Raw genomic sequence first — 13,382 nt, 5'->3', positions numbered from 1 at the left:
TGCTGGGGATATTCCCTAAGCCTGAAGCCAGACATACACACCTGATCTCACTCTTGCCTCCCTGCCACCTCTTCCCCTGTAAATGGTGTTAACCTTTTCATTTAACACTGACCTTCCTTAAATTTTACGCCACAAATCAAGCATCCCAATAGCCTGCACTCATGGCTAATCTCCCACACTCAGTCACTCCTACCACCCGTTGTGACCAAGCCCTGCCATCTACAGCACTTACTCCCTCACCTGCTGTCTCTGTAAGTTTCCCATTAAACCTCTTAGATTGTAAGCTCTTCGGGGCAGGGATTTCCTTTCCTATTGTCTGATTTTGCTGCACTTATTGTATAATTATAATTCCCTGTACTGTATTCTTTGTGAAGCGCTGAGTACACTTTTGGCGCTATATAAATAAAGACACACAATAATACAAATATTAGAGAACGATAATTTAGTACAGTACTTTTGACTATGTTGTGCTAATGCAGGGGTGGCCAACTCCAGTCCTCAAGCGCCACCAACAGGTCAGGTTTTCAGGCTATCCCTGCTTCAGAATGGGTGGCTCAGTCAACTGATTGAGCCACCTGTGCTGAAGCAGGGATATCCTGAAAACCTGACCTGTTGGTGGCCCTTAAGGACTGGAGTTGGTCTCCCCTGTGCTAAAGGGTTCTTTTAAAGGGCTATATTTATTAAGTGGTGATACTCCATAAAACACCTTCCAACGCCAGGAGACAGCTTTTGGCAATATAATTGAACAAGCCATACGATGTATTTGGGAGTAGCACTGCCACACTATGTCCCAAAACCCACATTGATTGATTGTCTATGTAGCCCCCTGTAAACAGCTCAGGCTATACCTATCTTCCTTCTGCTGTGGTAAGCCCTGTTAAGATCAGGCACCAGTAGTCATCCTGGGTTTTCCCCCCTTCATAGACCTATCCTGAATGATAGACGCAGGCCTGGACTGTGCTGCAGGCGTGAGCAAGAGGGGAGGTCCTGTTGACATCACAAGGGGCGGGGCTAGCTCTATATTTAGCAGCCAACTCCGGAGAGTAGTGGTTGTTCGTTCGAGATTAGTCCAAGAGAGTTGATAGTGATACCAAGCATCTGGAGCTGCCGGTTGGTTATGCCGGGAGTATGCAGAGCCGCTAATAGGCTATGAGTCCCGAAATCCTGCGGATAGGCCCGAGGATTTGGAGGAGACTACGGTTCCCTCCTGCGCAGAGTGAAAGAGAGAGAAGAGCAGAAAGAGTCAGCGTCTGTTATTAGAGCTGATAGAATTATAGACTTGGTGGACCAATGCCCTCACCCCCCTGCCGGGGGTGATGGGGAGAATCCAAGACTCACCGCGAGGCTAACCTCGGGGGTGGGCCACAGGGTATTGAAGCCCTAACTCAGACCATCCTGCCAGAGGAGTACTTGGAGGGGAGGAGAGGAGGAATTGGCTGGACGAAGGCAAGTGGAGTATAACCAGTCCTGGCTATTGTGTTGCGGCTGTTGGAAGCCACTATCGTTGGGATATTGTTGCTCTGTCAAATAAAGAGACTATTCTTCATTTGTAAAGACTGTGTGTGACTTGGCAAGTACTACCCTGGGACCCAAGGGGTTCTTCTATACCGGTCCTGTTCCATTTTCCTGGGAGTATAGAAGATGGAGGCGCTGCACCACTAAGAGATCATGGAGGCTATCACCCCAGAAGCCCGGTCCTGGTTCCCCCACAACATCGCGGGAAGCTCAGGCCCTCCTGTTCCTAACAGGTACGCACCACACTGCATGTAATCTGCCCCCATGCACCCTAGACATCACCGTAGAGTCTGGGGGAGGGGGGGAAGCAGGGTTACATCTAGAATGTATCTGAGATTAACCATGTTAGAGGTGCACTGTAAAGTACACTCCAAGAACTTTAACTGCAACGGGTGCTCGGTAATTAAACCAGATCTGGTCCAATGGACTCAAACAAAATAGAATGTATTTATGCAAAAACAAAGTCTTGGCCTTCTTGAGAAAAGCCCGTGCAGGGGTCATAAAAATCATCTTAATATATAAAATTGAAAGGTTAGTGCTAGATGCGGTGAATCTGATTGGTCCTCAGCCTCTGGCCAATCAGATTGGTGGCTCTGACGTCACCCAACTGTCTGTCTGTGTCTCTCTCTCTCTCTGAGGGGAAGCGCGGCGTGGCCCTCCTGCCCCAGCCGCCAACGCTCACTTCCCTCCCTCCCCGGCGCTCACTTCCCTACCTCCCCGATGCTTACTTCCCTCCCTCCCCGGCGGGGGGACAGGCAGTGGATTGGCAGCCTTCCTCCTGCAGCTGCCTCGCGGCGCCGAGTGGCGAAGATGGCGGCGCCCAGAAGGACCCCCTTCCTCCTGCACCTGCCTCGCGGCGCCGAGTTGGTAAGATGGCGGCGCCCAGCGGACAGGCGGGGGGTGGTATTCAGTCAGGTGAGAGGGGGGTGGGAGTCAGTCAGGAGAGAGGGGGGAGGAGTCAGTCAGGAGAGAGGGGGGAGGAGTCAGTCAGGAGAGAGGGGGAGGAGTCAGTCAGGAGAGGGGGGAGAGAGGGAGTCAGGAGAGAAGGGGGAGAGAGGCAGTCAGGAGAGATGGGAGGGAGAGAGGGAGTCAGGAGAGATGGGGGGGAGAGAGGGAGTCAGGAGAGAGGGAGTCAGGAGAGAGGGGGGGAGGGAGTCAGGAGAGAGGGGGGGAGGGAGTCAGGAGAGGGGAGGGAGTCAGGAGAGGGGGGGGAGGGAGTCAGGAGAGAGGGGGGGAAGCCTGAACAGCTGTGAAGAGGGGGGGAAGGGAGTTGAGAGGGAGGATGGGGGAGCCAGAACATTACATCACAGGCAACGCCGGGTATATCAGCTAGTATTTGCATAAGCGTGACTCCTCTTGTATCCAAGATTAAATGCTGTTGACGACTTTCTTCCTGGCTAGCCAATCATCATCAGTGGCATTAGTGGAACATGCCAGTAAACGTGTTTCATGGTTAAATATCTCTGGAAACTATGGGAAATCACTTAGTCTTCTGCTTCTCCTGGGGTAGCACAAACCTCTACTTTTCCGTGCTGCTTCCATATAAAACATCAGATGAGAAATAAGGAGTAAGTGTGCTTCATCAGGAGAGCAGAAGCCGGGCGGATTGTTGTTGAGTTTTGAAGCATTACAACATTTATTTTCGGGTCATAAATGAGGACTGCCTCTTTATTTCTGTGAAGAAGTAAAAATAAAGTGTGTGTGTGCCGAGCACGCGCATTTTAAGTGAAACTTCTTTGTCTTTTGTCACTGTTTTCTCAAAGAAATTGTATTTGTGATGGTGATGTTTTGAATTAAAAATCAAAACACAATTTCAGTGTCAAAATGCAAAGACGTTTGACTTGTATATTTATACTAACTGTGAATTCCTTGTGTCTGTGTGTGTGTGTGTCTCTGTATCTGTCTGTGTGTTTCTCTCTATCTGTCTGTGTGTCTCTATCTGTCTGTGTGTTTCTCTGTATCTGTCTGTGGGTGTCTCTGTATCGGTGTGTGTGTGTGTGTGTGTGTCTGTATCTGTCTGTTTGTGTCTCTGTATTTGTGTGTGTCTGTGTGTCTCTCTGTCTCTGTGTCTGTGTGTGTCTGTGTGTCTGTGTATCTGTATCGGTCTGTGTGTGGTTGTGTGTCTCCGTGTGTCTGTGTGTTTCCGTCTCTCAAGTGTGTGCTGTTTCTTTTGCGCATGCGCCGAGCGTCCAGCTTCTCTTTTGCCCACAATAACGTCACTTCCGTGACATTACTTCCGTCTCCACACAGCAAATTCACCTAGGTCCCAGCAAAGAAGTTTCCCTTCAAAAATGATTTCATTTTAGACATTATAGTATATAGACATTTTAGGATATGTTTAGTATATAGACTTTTTAGGATATGTATTTCTATTCTTTAAGTAATTTACAGTGGTTTCACAAAACCTTCACCTGCTGCATTAAAAACCCCGCAGTCAATCCTGGGTTTAGAAAGTACAGGTCCAGCAACCCATAATGGGATACAAGATCTATATTTTACTTCAATATGTAATTGGGGCATCCAGCAAAGAGGTACTCTCGTCTCGTAACAGAGCAAAATTACTAGTCTATTACTGGAAATCTCTAATTCTTTGTAAATTAGAGCAGGGCTAGGCACTAACACTGCAGTCTGGAGCCAGGCAGGTTGTTTCAGGATCCAAGGAAATGTTTTTGCATTATAATTAGCAAAGGAAATTAATCTCCGTCTACCAAATGAAGAACGGTCAAAAGAGAACCAGAGATTATCAAAGAATGCAAGAAAATATTCCGGCCCACTGGTCTTGCTTCCGAACTGGCAGCGAACTGTGAAATGCTATCTTGGCAGCCGAGTTTCCTTTTCATATACTACCTTACAATACGGTAACATGACAGTAATACAATAGTTGTAAGTACGTTCTGCCAGGATGTATTCTTGCCTGCACAAGTGTATCAATGGACACATGGCAGGGGCATTCTACTTGGCTCAAGTTTTATCAATTTTCAATGGCCTTTCTGGGTATACGGAACTTGAAGTTCTGTAATTCACTCCGCACGGAACAATGTGCCTGTCTTGCCTCCTCCTGTATTAAATAACTAATGATCCCGAAATGGGATCAGGCTGAAATATGGAACATCCGGTGATAATGCGGCAGTAGTCTATTCCCCAATCAAACTGGTAGTTTTTATTCATTAAGCTCCGTTATGGCCTAAGGCACACGAACAGGCGTTAAATTACATTCAAGTCAATTCCAGTTAACACCTTTTTGGGTGCATTAACTCAAAACGGAGCTTGATGAATCTGGAGACAAGCTCCTGAAAATAAAAACAAAGTCTGTGTTTTTCTAATTTGGTGTGGATTCTTGTAATCTAATTCATTCCTCTAAAATTAATCTCTAGTTTATACTGTTGTCCGCATTCATTTATTTACTCCAGGACACTGCAACTAATGCACCCCACTCATATCCATACTGTACATATAAAAATAAAGTAACATTGTTAGTACCTTATCTGTGTCTTTAAACGTTTGCAAAGCAGATTCAGAGACTCCAATGCTTTGGCCGAATCTCTAAAACCTAATGTTTGTCCTTTTGGGATTTCGGGGCTATTTCGGAAACTGAAGCCAAAGGCGGATGTTTAACCTTTTATCCAATATACCAACTACTAATAATTTCCAAATTACATTTGGAATAACTGAGTCACCGGGATATAAAAATCCCACAGAAAGTTCAATGGCTTATCAAGGATTTAAAGTTAAAATTCCCCACTCCCGGCCATTATATCCCTGATGTATGAACACAAAACAAATGCCAGGGACAGACCTCAGATTAGCAGGCCACATCTAAATTAAGGTTCAGCAGATGGCGTCCTTTAATGCACCCTTTTTATATATTGGCCAAAAATACATCAACCGCCTGAATATGAATGTGCAGTCCTGTATATTTGCTATTGAGTATTTCTACCACTTCTAGTAAAAGCGTCTACTGGACGGAAATGACCCAGCGTATTAACCCCGTCAGTGCCAGGATGCGCCTCGAAAGAGATGTTCTTGGTATCTATCCTGTTAGCAGAAAAAGCTTTGGACATCTGGTAAATGGCAATGTAGTGTTATACCCAGCGTTGCTTTATATCAGAGGCCCTAATATGTTCTGCTGGTATAAACTGACTTAATAGTAAAAAAAAGAAAAACACGAAATTCTACATTATTAAAATACATCCTAATATATCAAACTCATTTTCTACATTTGAAATATTTGACTGTGGTATGTTTGGTTCTAGTGAAAAATGATGGCCTTTATCTTTAACAGATCTGCCTTCGCATTGCAAGGAAAGATGGAGGGATAGGTTTTAAAGCAGCAGTCCAAGCTGCCGTTTAGAAAACAAAACAAACATTATTATACAGCCAACGTTTCGGTCCCCCCTGACCTTCCCCAGGATCCATTTTCCAGCCTAAGTAAAGTAACACATAACAAATACAGGCATACCCCGCATTAACGTACGCGACAGGTTCAGAGCATGTATGTCAAGAGAAAATGTACTGAAAGGGAAGCACTACCCTTTTCCCACTTATCGATGCTTCGTACAGGTAGGGATCCGGTATTGCTGTTCAGGATGTGCTGACAGGCGCATGCGCGAGCTGCAGTTTGCCTATTGGGCGAGGGGAATCAGCGCGTCACTACTACGGCGGTCTGTAGAATAAGTGTCCGTACTCGCGAGCCCAGCGTACGGACACAGGGGAATGGGGCTATTGAAAACACGTCTTTACTCGCGAGTGTACTTAAAGTGAGTGTCCTTAAACCGGGGTATGCCTGTATGTATGTCTCTTACATGTAGCAGAGCTGTAAAAATGGTGCCATGCTTCAAGGACCACTTTGTATTGCTTTGATGCATAACGTAGAGCAGGAGTTGTTAGCTCCCGTCCTCAAGGGCCACCAACAGGTCAGGTTTCAAGGATATCCCTGCTTCAGCAGCACAGGTGCCTCAATCAGTGGCTCAGTTAATGACTACGCCACTGATTGAGCCTGCTGTGCTGAAGCAGGGATATCCTTAAAACCTGACCTGTTGGTGGCCCTTGAGAACTGGAGTTGGCCACGCCTGATGTAGGGGGTCACATATCAGTGTTTCTTTGGCACACATTTAGTGATGACCCCGGGGCAAAAAGTATGCTCCAATTTCCTTCTCTTTTAATGGCTGAAATCAACAAGAATATTCTTTTTGATATATCTGGTGCACATGTCTGCTCCAGAATCGCTCCAGTTTAGCATAAAGAAATACTGATACATGGATCCAACACCGTCTACCCAAGAATATTACACGCTGCACTCCGCTGATATCGTTGGCGTGTAGCGCAGTCGCTTACGTTCCGATCGCCAGCTGTTGCAAACCGACTTGGCAATCCTGTGGCACCTACACAAGGATTTATCTTTTGGAGACAAAAAAAAATGAGCTGACTGGATTGCTGCCACTTTCCCCCTCACTAAAACCTTAAATCAGCATAGCAAAGAGTAAATCTCACCTAAGAATCACATCTTTCTGGAAACAAAGAAATTAGCAGTCACTGGGAAGCCGCTTATAGCAACACCAAAGAAATCTGCACTGTGCCGACAGCCAGGGGTATAGCACCTATACCCCGAAGTACCATCTTTAGACTATGGGGCATATTTGCTAAGATGCACGGAATCTTAAGGCCCATTCAGGTGAAACACACCTTTCGCCTTAGCACTGCTCAGTAGATTTGGCCCTACGTGTGTCCATGCCTTTGTATGTGCGTCCGCTTCTGTGTGCAACAGCATGTTAATGTGTGCGTGATGTGTGTATATCTTATGGAAGCAGCGCTGTACAAAAGAGAAGACAAAACTCAGTGAATTATAACACAAGTGCAACAAACAAAATCAGACATTAAGAAAGGAAATCCCTGCCCCAGTGAGCTTACAATCTAAGTGGTATATTGGGATCTCCGAAACAGCCAATCGGGAACAAATTCCCCCGGAATGGCCTGATTGGCTGCTTTAGCGCATATAGAGTAAGTCTTTTGTAAAAGACAGCAGGTAAGTGCAGTACATGACAGTGCATGTGTACTATGGTTGGTGAGTGAGGGTGAGTGTGGGTGTAGGGCAGAATCCAGGCTATTGTAATGCTGCTTCCTTTAAAAGGTGTGTTTTCGGTTTTACGTAAAGGTGAGGAGAGGAGGTCAGCGTGTCTGAACACGCAGCGGTGTGTTCGGCCGCGCTTATAGTGCCGGCGACGTCACCCGAAATCAAATGCATTGTCGTCGCCGCCGCGTGAGCTTATAGTAAGCGCGATGGGGCGACGTGGTGACGCGATTTTTGGTAGTCGTAATTATTTGATTTTTCAGGGGCTGTCGTCTGATGTGATAGCCCCTGAACCAATCAGGAGCCTGGTCGCCCGCGCCGCCGCCGCAAAGCGAAATAGAACTTTCGCTTGTGGCGACGGGTGACGTCACGCGTCGCGTCACCGTCGGCGCGGCCTTAGTGAACATGTGCCGTGTGGTTTAGAAGCATTATCGGTCAGCAGAAATAAATGTCTGAGGGCACCATTACAATTCGTGCTAACCAAACATTACTGGCTGCTCACAAACTTGTTCTCAGCACTCTCCGGACAAGCTCACTTACTGTAACTTGTCTTAACCCCTCTGCTGCCAGAAAGGCCTTCAACACCTTGTATGCCTCTTGCAATGGAGTAACTGCAAAGTGCAGGCATTGCTCAGTCCTGTATTGCTACATCTCAGCCAGAGAGTCGCCGTACACATACACTTAGATGGTTGTCTGCGGTCGGAGTGGAACTAGGTCTGAAGCTCCAATCGTAAACATTTAGCCAATTTCTTACACAAATTCAAAACTGTTCAATGAAAGTAGCAGATCCTCTAAACAGTCACATCATTCATAATGCTATAGTAATGTTATTTTCTTCTTGTATAGCTGCATGTACACAGTACTGAGCACTACAATTATACAGTTAAACAGTGCAAATACAGAACGCACCACAAACGGAATTACTGTTCTCCAGAGCTTGCAATCTATGTGGTACAGTGGAGACATACAATGGGAGGAATAATGATCCCTTTAATATTACATTATTATAGATATTGAGCCTAGATATATAAACATGAATTACAAAAGTAAAAGCAACCACAGGTTAATAATATTTAAAAGTTCTAAATAGAGATGGCAGTAGTGAGGAATACATGTATCCCCATTCTATCTATCTATCTATCTATCTATCTATCTATCTATCTATCTATCTATCTATCTATCTATCTATCTATCTATATATTCATAAGTGGAATATCTTAGAAAATATTATACAGATAGCACAACTGGAGTAACAAAGAAGTATACATCATATTTTGATTATACAGCACATTAATAAGAAGATGCATGCTTTTGTATCGGGTTGTGCAGGCTCTGACACTTACCTCAAAGAAACTGATTCTGCTGCTCATGATTTCTCTGCAGGGATCTCTCTGGGAAAGTCCTCTCCAGCAAGCCATGCATATCAAGCGTGTCCCAGTATGCCAGAGCCCGACCCGGAGAGCTGGGAACCCTTCCTGCCGGGGAGAAGGAGGCTGAGGTTATATAGGAGCAGATGCCGGGTGTTCCATCCCAGGCTGAAACTGATGAGCATCAGCAGTGCTGCACTGATCATCCCGAGAGGATGGGAATATGGGATAGCTTATCATAGCAAAGCTCGGGAAAGGAGCCAGCTTCAGGGGAGCCTGAATAAGATGACTCCATGAAAATATGGAGAGAGAGAGAATTACAGTAGCTGCACACCTGACCTAGACTGCACTGCTAATATACACACATATACATATACATATATACACACACACACACACACAGAATAAATGAGTTCTTCAGAATTCGGTGATACCTTTTTTATTGGACTAAAAATTTATGTCATAGGACAAGCTTTCGAGAGTTATCCTCTCTTCCGAATACTGAAGAACTCATTTATTCTGCACTATCGCAACTGGACTAACACGGCTATTTTCTGCTTTATATATATATATATACACACACACATACACACACTTTACTGTGGAGGGTTTTTGTCACTTTTTTTACCCACCATAATTTAACTAAGTGTGGTGAAACCTATCCCATGCTTAATTTTGCAAAGCCCCACACTGATGAGACCCATTAAGGTCGAAACAGCTGTCTGTGGGTGGGTTTGCTAGCTATGCATCTTAACCCTGGCTGTGCTCAAAGCTGTGACATGCAGCAAGCATAAGCTTATAGAGGACCATGTTATATGGTTTTGAAGCAAAAGGTGGCACTGTGTGTGCTCATGTGCATGTCATTTCCCAGAATCCCTTGCTGCAGTGGAAGCACTGCGTGCTGGGGTGATAATGGTGAAAGGCGGGGTTGCAGACCTGTTTAAGACATGCAAATGAGCATAAAGTAATATTTCCATTATAAATATATATATATATATATATATATATATATATATATATGTGTGTGTGTAACGGGTTTCCCCCCCCCCCCCAATCTCACATTGGCCCGGGTACTCTATCAACCAACCCCCATTACGTGTTCGTGTCTGGTGGTGCACCTGCAGGTAACAGGACTCCTGGTATTAGGGGATGTCATCAGGACAGGTAGCTGAGGTAGTGGGTGCGAGTTCAACTTACCTCATGTGCAGCGTCTCCACCTCATCAGGATCTGTGCTTCCGCAGGGAGATGGTCCTGGTGAGGAACTCCTTCTCGGTGGTGACTGCCACTGCTGAGTAATCTCACGCTCACACAGTGGGGGTTTCGTTAACAAGGTCATCTTTATTGTAGATTGGGATGTAGCAGACTGCCCCATGCAGCTGCCGGCTCTAGCCGCACATCTCTCCGTGCTGTCCCTTTGCCAGTTACGCCCTCCCAAATTGAAGTGGGATTCCCTCTTCTCCTAGGGAGATCCTCTCTGTGCCAGGTCCCTGGACACAGAGTGGCTTAGACAGGCCGATTGGTCAACCAGGACCGCTAGTTACTGCACTAGGGTCACAAAGTGTTCCTACAATCCCTTATGCAGGAAAATACAACTTCCCAACAACTTCCCACAGCTGCTGGAACCACAACTAACTAACTGTATTGTGCCTTATATACTTCAGGAGGCAGGCGCATCCCTGATGTCACTATCCAGGGACTCAGAGCATACAGCCACTCCCCTCCATACATAGGGCACCTCACCATGGTGTGAGGGAAAACCTCCATAACTACTGCTGGCATACCTGTACTTACCAGGACTTACTGCCAACAGAGAGGAAAGTAGTATACCATTATTATGCATGGCTATATACTCCCCCTTGTGGTTAATCCCCACCGTCCTGGCTGGGGCCTAAATTTGGTGTACCTTGCTCCAGGAAACACTGAAAAAGAACACACAAATTAAGCGTCAAACATTATCACCTTTACATAATAATGCAAGAACCTTTCGCTCACTGACCAGCAGGGAGCGTTAAAGAAAAGGGCAGACCACTCTTTGACGGGACCTAATAATAGTGTCGAGGGTCTGGTTTCTTCACCTCCCGCCCTGCTGCATCGGTGACTGTCACGCTATACTCTCGGGGCAGGCCTCGCTCATTACAATACACCACTTTGTGCATATAAATGCTGTGCCCGATTTTCCAAACCCTCATTAGTTGGGAAACCCTCTGCTCAGACTGAACGCCCTTAATGGACCCTCCCTTATTGACAATGTGATATTCTATGTCATTACGAAGCCACCTCTCTCGATTGTCCTCTATCTCCCTCATCAGAGGTTCGGGGACATATGGGTACTCAAGCCCATGAGACCGTTTATATTTGGCTGTAATGGCCCGTTCAGCTCGGCAGGCCCGGGTTAATTTAGTTTGCCCAGCCTTTCCCGGCAACACCCATGACAGGGGCTCATCTGACTCCACCGGATGAAGCCTTCAGATCCCTTTGGGGTAATAAGACCCCCTTGAATTCGGTCCCACCTTACTCGCAGCTCTTTGAGGTATGCCTCATCGTTGAAATCCCCGGGAGCCCACCAATGGTCCACTACCCCATCCCTTTCTAGAATGAAACGGGTGCGGTCTATCCAGGCGACATAACCCTCATATAGTGGTGCCCACCATCTAGTTTCCAGTACCTCCTCCAGGTTGGATTCTAGTGGCTCTTCCTCTTCAGGCCCGCCCGATGATACCCCTGAAGTACCCTCAGATTGCGTAACCTTCCCCCGACGCTGTGACCAGTGTCCACCCGTGATACCCAACACACTAGCACAATCACTGGGCACCGACCCTCGTCGAGAAATCCTCCCTCCACCCTCCGATCCATCATCCGAAGTTCCCCAGTCCAGGCTTCCAGTCCGTTCCTCGGTAGGACCCCGGGAATCCCCTGACATCCCCAGGCTAGAGGTAGACCCGAATGAACAGGTGACAGGGACAGAGGATTTAACTAGGGCCTTGGGGCTACCTTTGAGGATGGACGGGGTTGGGGGACGGGGCCGGACAGTAGGTATCGGCAGGGTTACGGCCTGCTCCTCAGCAATACCTGACTCGCTTCCGCCACAAAGTCCGTTCTTCTCGGTCTCCGGCTCGAGCGCCCACTCCGTCTGTCAGTAGGGGATCGACTTCCACTGCTCAACCGCAGAGGCGCGATCACCTCCCACTCGATGCCGCCCTAGTCGTCCGGAATCTCCTCCGAACACGCACGTGCTTCGACGCCATCTTGGGTTGGGTTCCCAATCGAGACCTCTTCCTCCACGAGGACATCTGGCAACGCCCGTCTGCTACGCGGTCCAGCCTGACCCTGGATCCGCTCTTCTTTCACCTCCACCCTCTGGATCTGCGGCGAGCACTGAGCTAGCCTACTGCTCCGCAGCGTCGGGGTGGATCGACCTCCTTCCGACCCGCTAGTCACCACGGCAGTGGGACTCCGGCGATCGGGGGGTCGCGGTACTGGGGACACTCGACTCCGTATCTCCACACCACGAGGAATAGCATCTCGCCACGGGATACCACTGGTATGGTACTCCGTCAACAAGTCCTGTGCATCTGCCAGCCTGGCACACTCCTCGTCCGAGGACTCTAATTTACAGTTCGGGCGGGGTATTCCAGTAGGGGACCGTCGATGGGCTCCTTTTCGGTCACCTCTCCGATGGCTAGTTTTCTCTGACTTGAGAACCCGGCTTGATTCCTGCTCCGTGGGGCCTGTACTCTCACGCCACAGTGCACCCGGAAGCTCCGCCGCCGACATCGGGGTAGAATCCTTCACTCCCCCAGCTTGTACCGGCACAAACGTCGTCATGGGCCACATATATTGCAGTCCACAATGAGGACATCGAGCCTCGCTGCCCACAGCTCCGCCCGGCAGTCTGCACTGCAGGCAGAGACAGACCACTGTCTCCACACCCTCTACGCGGATAATCAGGAAGCCTCCTGGAACCGAATAGGGATGGGTAGATATCAAGGGACTCTGATCCACTTTCTCAGAATGTTCAGCCATAGTCACCAACGGAGGCACTCTTCTTAGAGGTCTGTATCGATCAATGGCTCTTCGCAACTGAAGGGCAGGGGATGGTTGAACAATCCCTCCCCCTACTTCCTCCATCGGCATCCGGTGGAACCGCAGACCACTCCCCCTGGTTGAAACTAGGGAGATGTCTCGTAGACTTGTAGGCTGACCCAGCACAGGTGCAGAGTGAGTCATAGTCCATGAGGGCGCGGCTCCAGCTTTCGCGCCAAACTCACCAGCAGGGTGGGGTTTTCTCGTTGCTGCCAATCCTAGCCAACAATTAGCAAACTGCAAAGTTGCAAGACTTTCTGCAGCTGACCCACGCGGTGTCCCGGGAACGCGGGAACCGCCATCTTGGTGAGTACTGTCCTTCTTCATATTTGAGGTAGCGTCTGGCTGT

At 47.8% G+C, this 13,382-nt stretch overlaps 1 protein-coding gene across 1 annotated transcript in view; it reads right to left on the bottom strand.

Annotated features, from left to right (window-relative positions):
* The window catches only part of LOC142503767 (very-long-chain enoyl-CoA reductase-like), a 29,285-nt gene extending 20,026 nt beyond the window's left edge, over positions 1 to 9,259 (bottom strand). Inside the window, exon 1 of the mRNA XM_075616439.1 lies at positions 8,926 to 9,259. Coding sequence (XP_075472554.1) covers positions 8,926 to 9,000 — 75 coding nt within the window. The 5' untranslated portion in view covers positions 9,001 to 9,259. The remainder of the gene's footprint in view (positions 1 to 8,925) is intronic.
* Positions 9,260 to 13,382: the final 4,123 nt, after the last annotated feature.

The sequence above is a fragment of the Ascaphus truei genome, chromosome 10 (assembly GCF_040206685.1).
Source record: "Ascaphus truei isolate aAscTru1 chromosome 10, aAscTru1.hap1, whole genome shotgun sequence".
Lineage (NCBI taxonomy): Eukaryota > Metazoa > Chordata > Amphibia > Anura > Ascaphidae > Ascaphus > Ascaphus truei.
The sequence above is the reverse complement of the archived record's forward strand: the minus strand, read 5'-3'. Positions and strand labels throughout refer to the sequence as shown.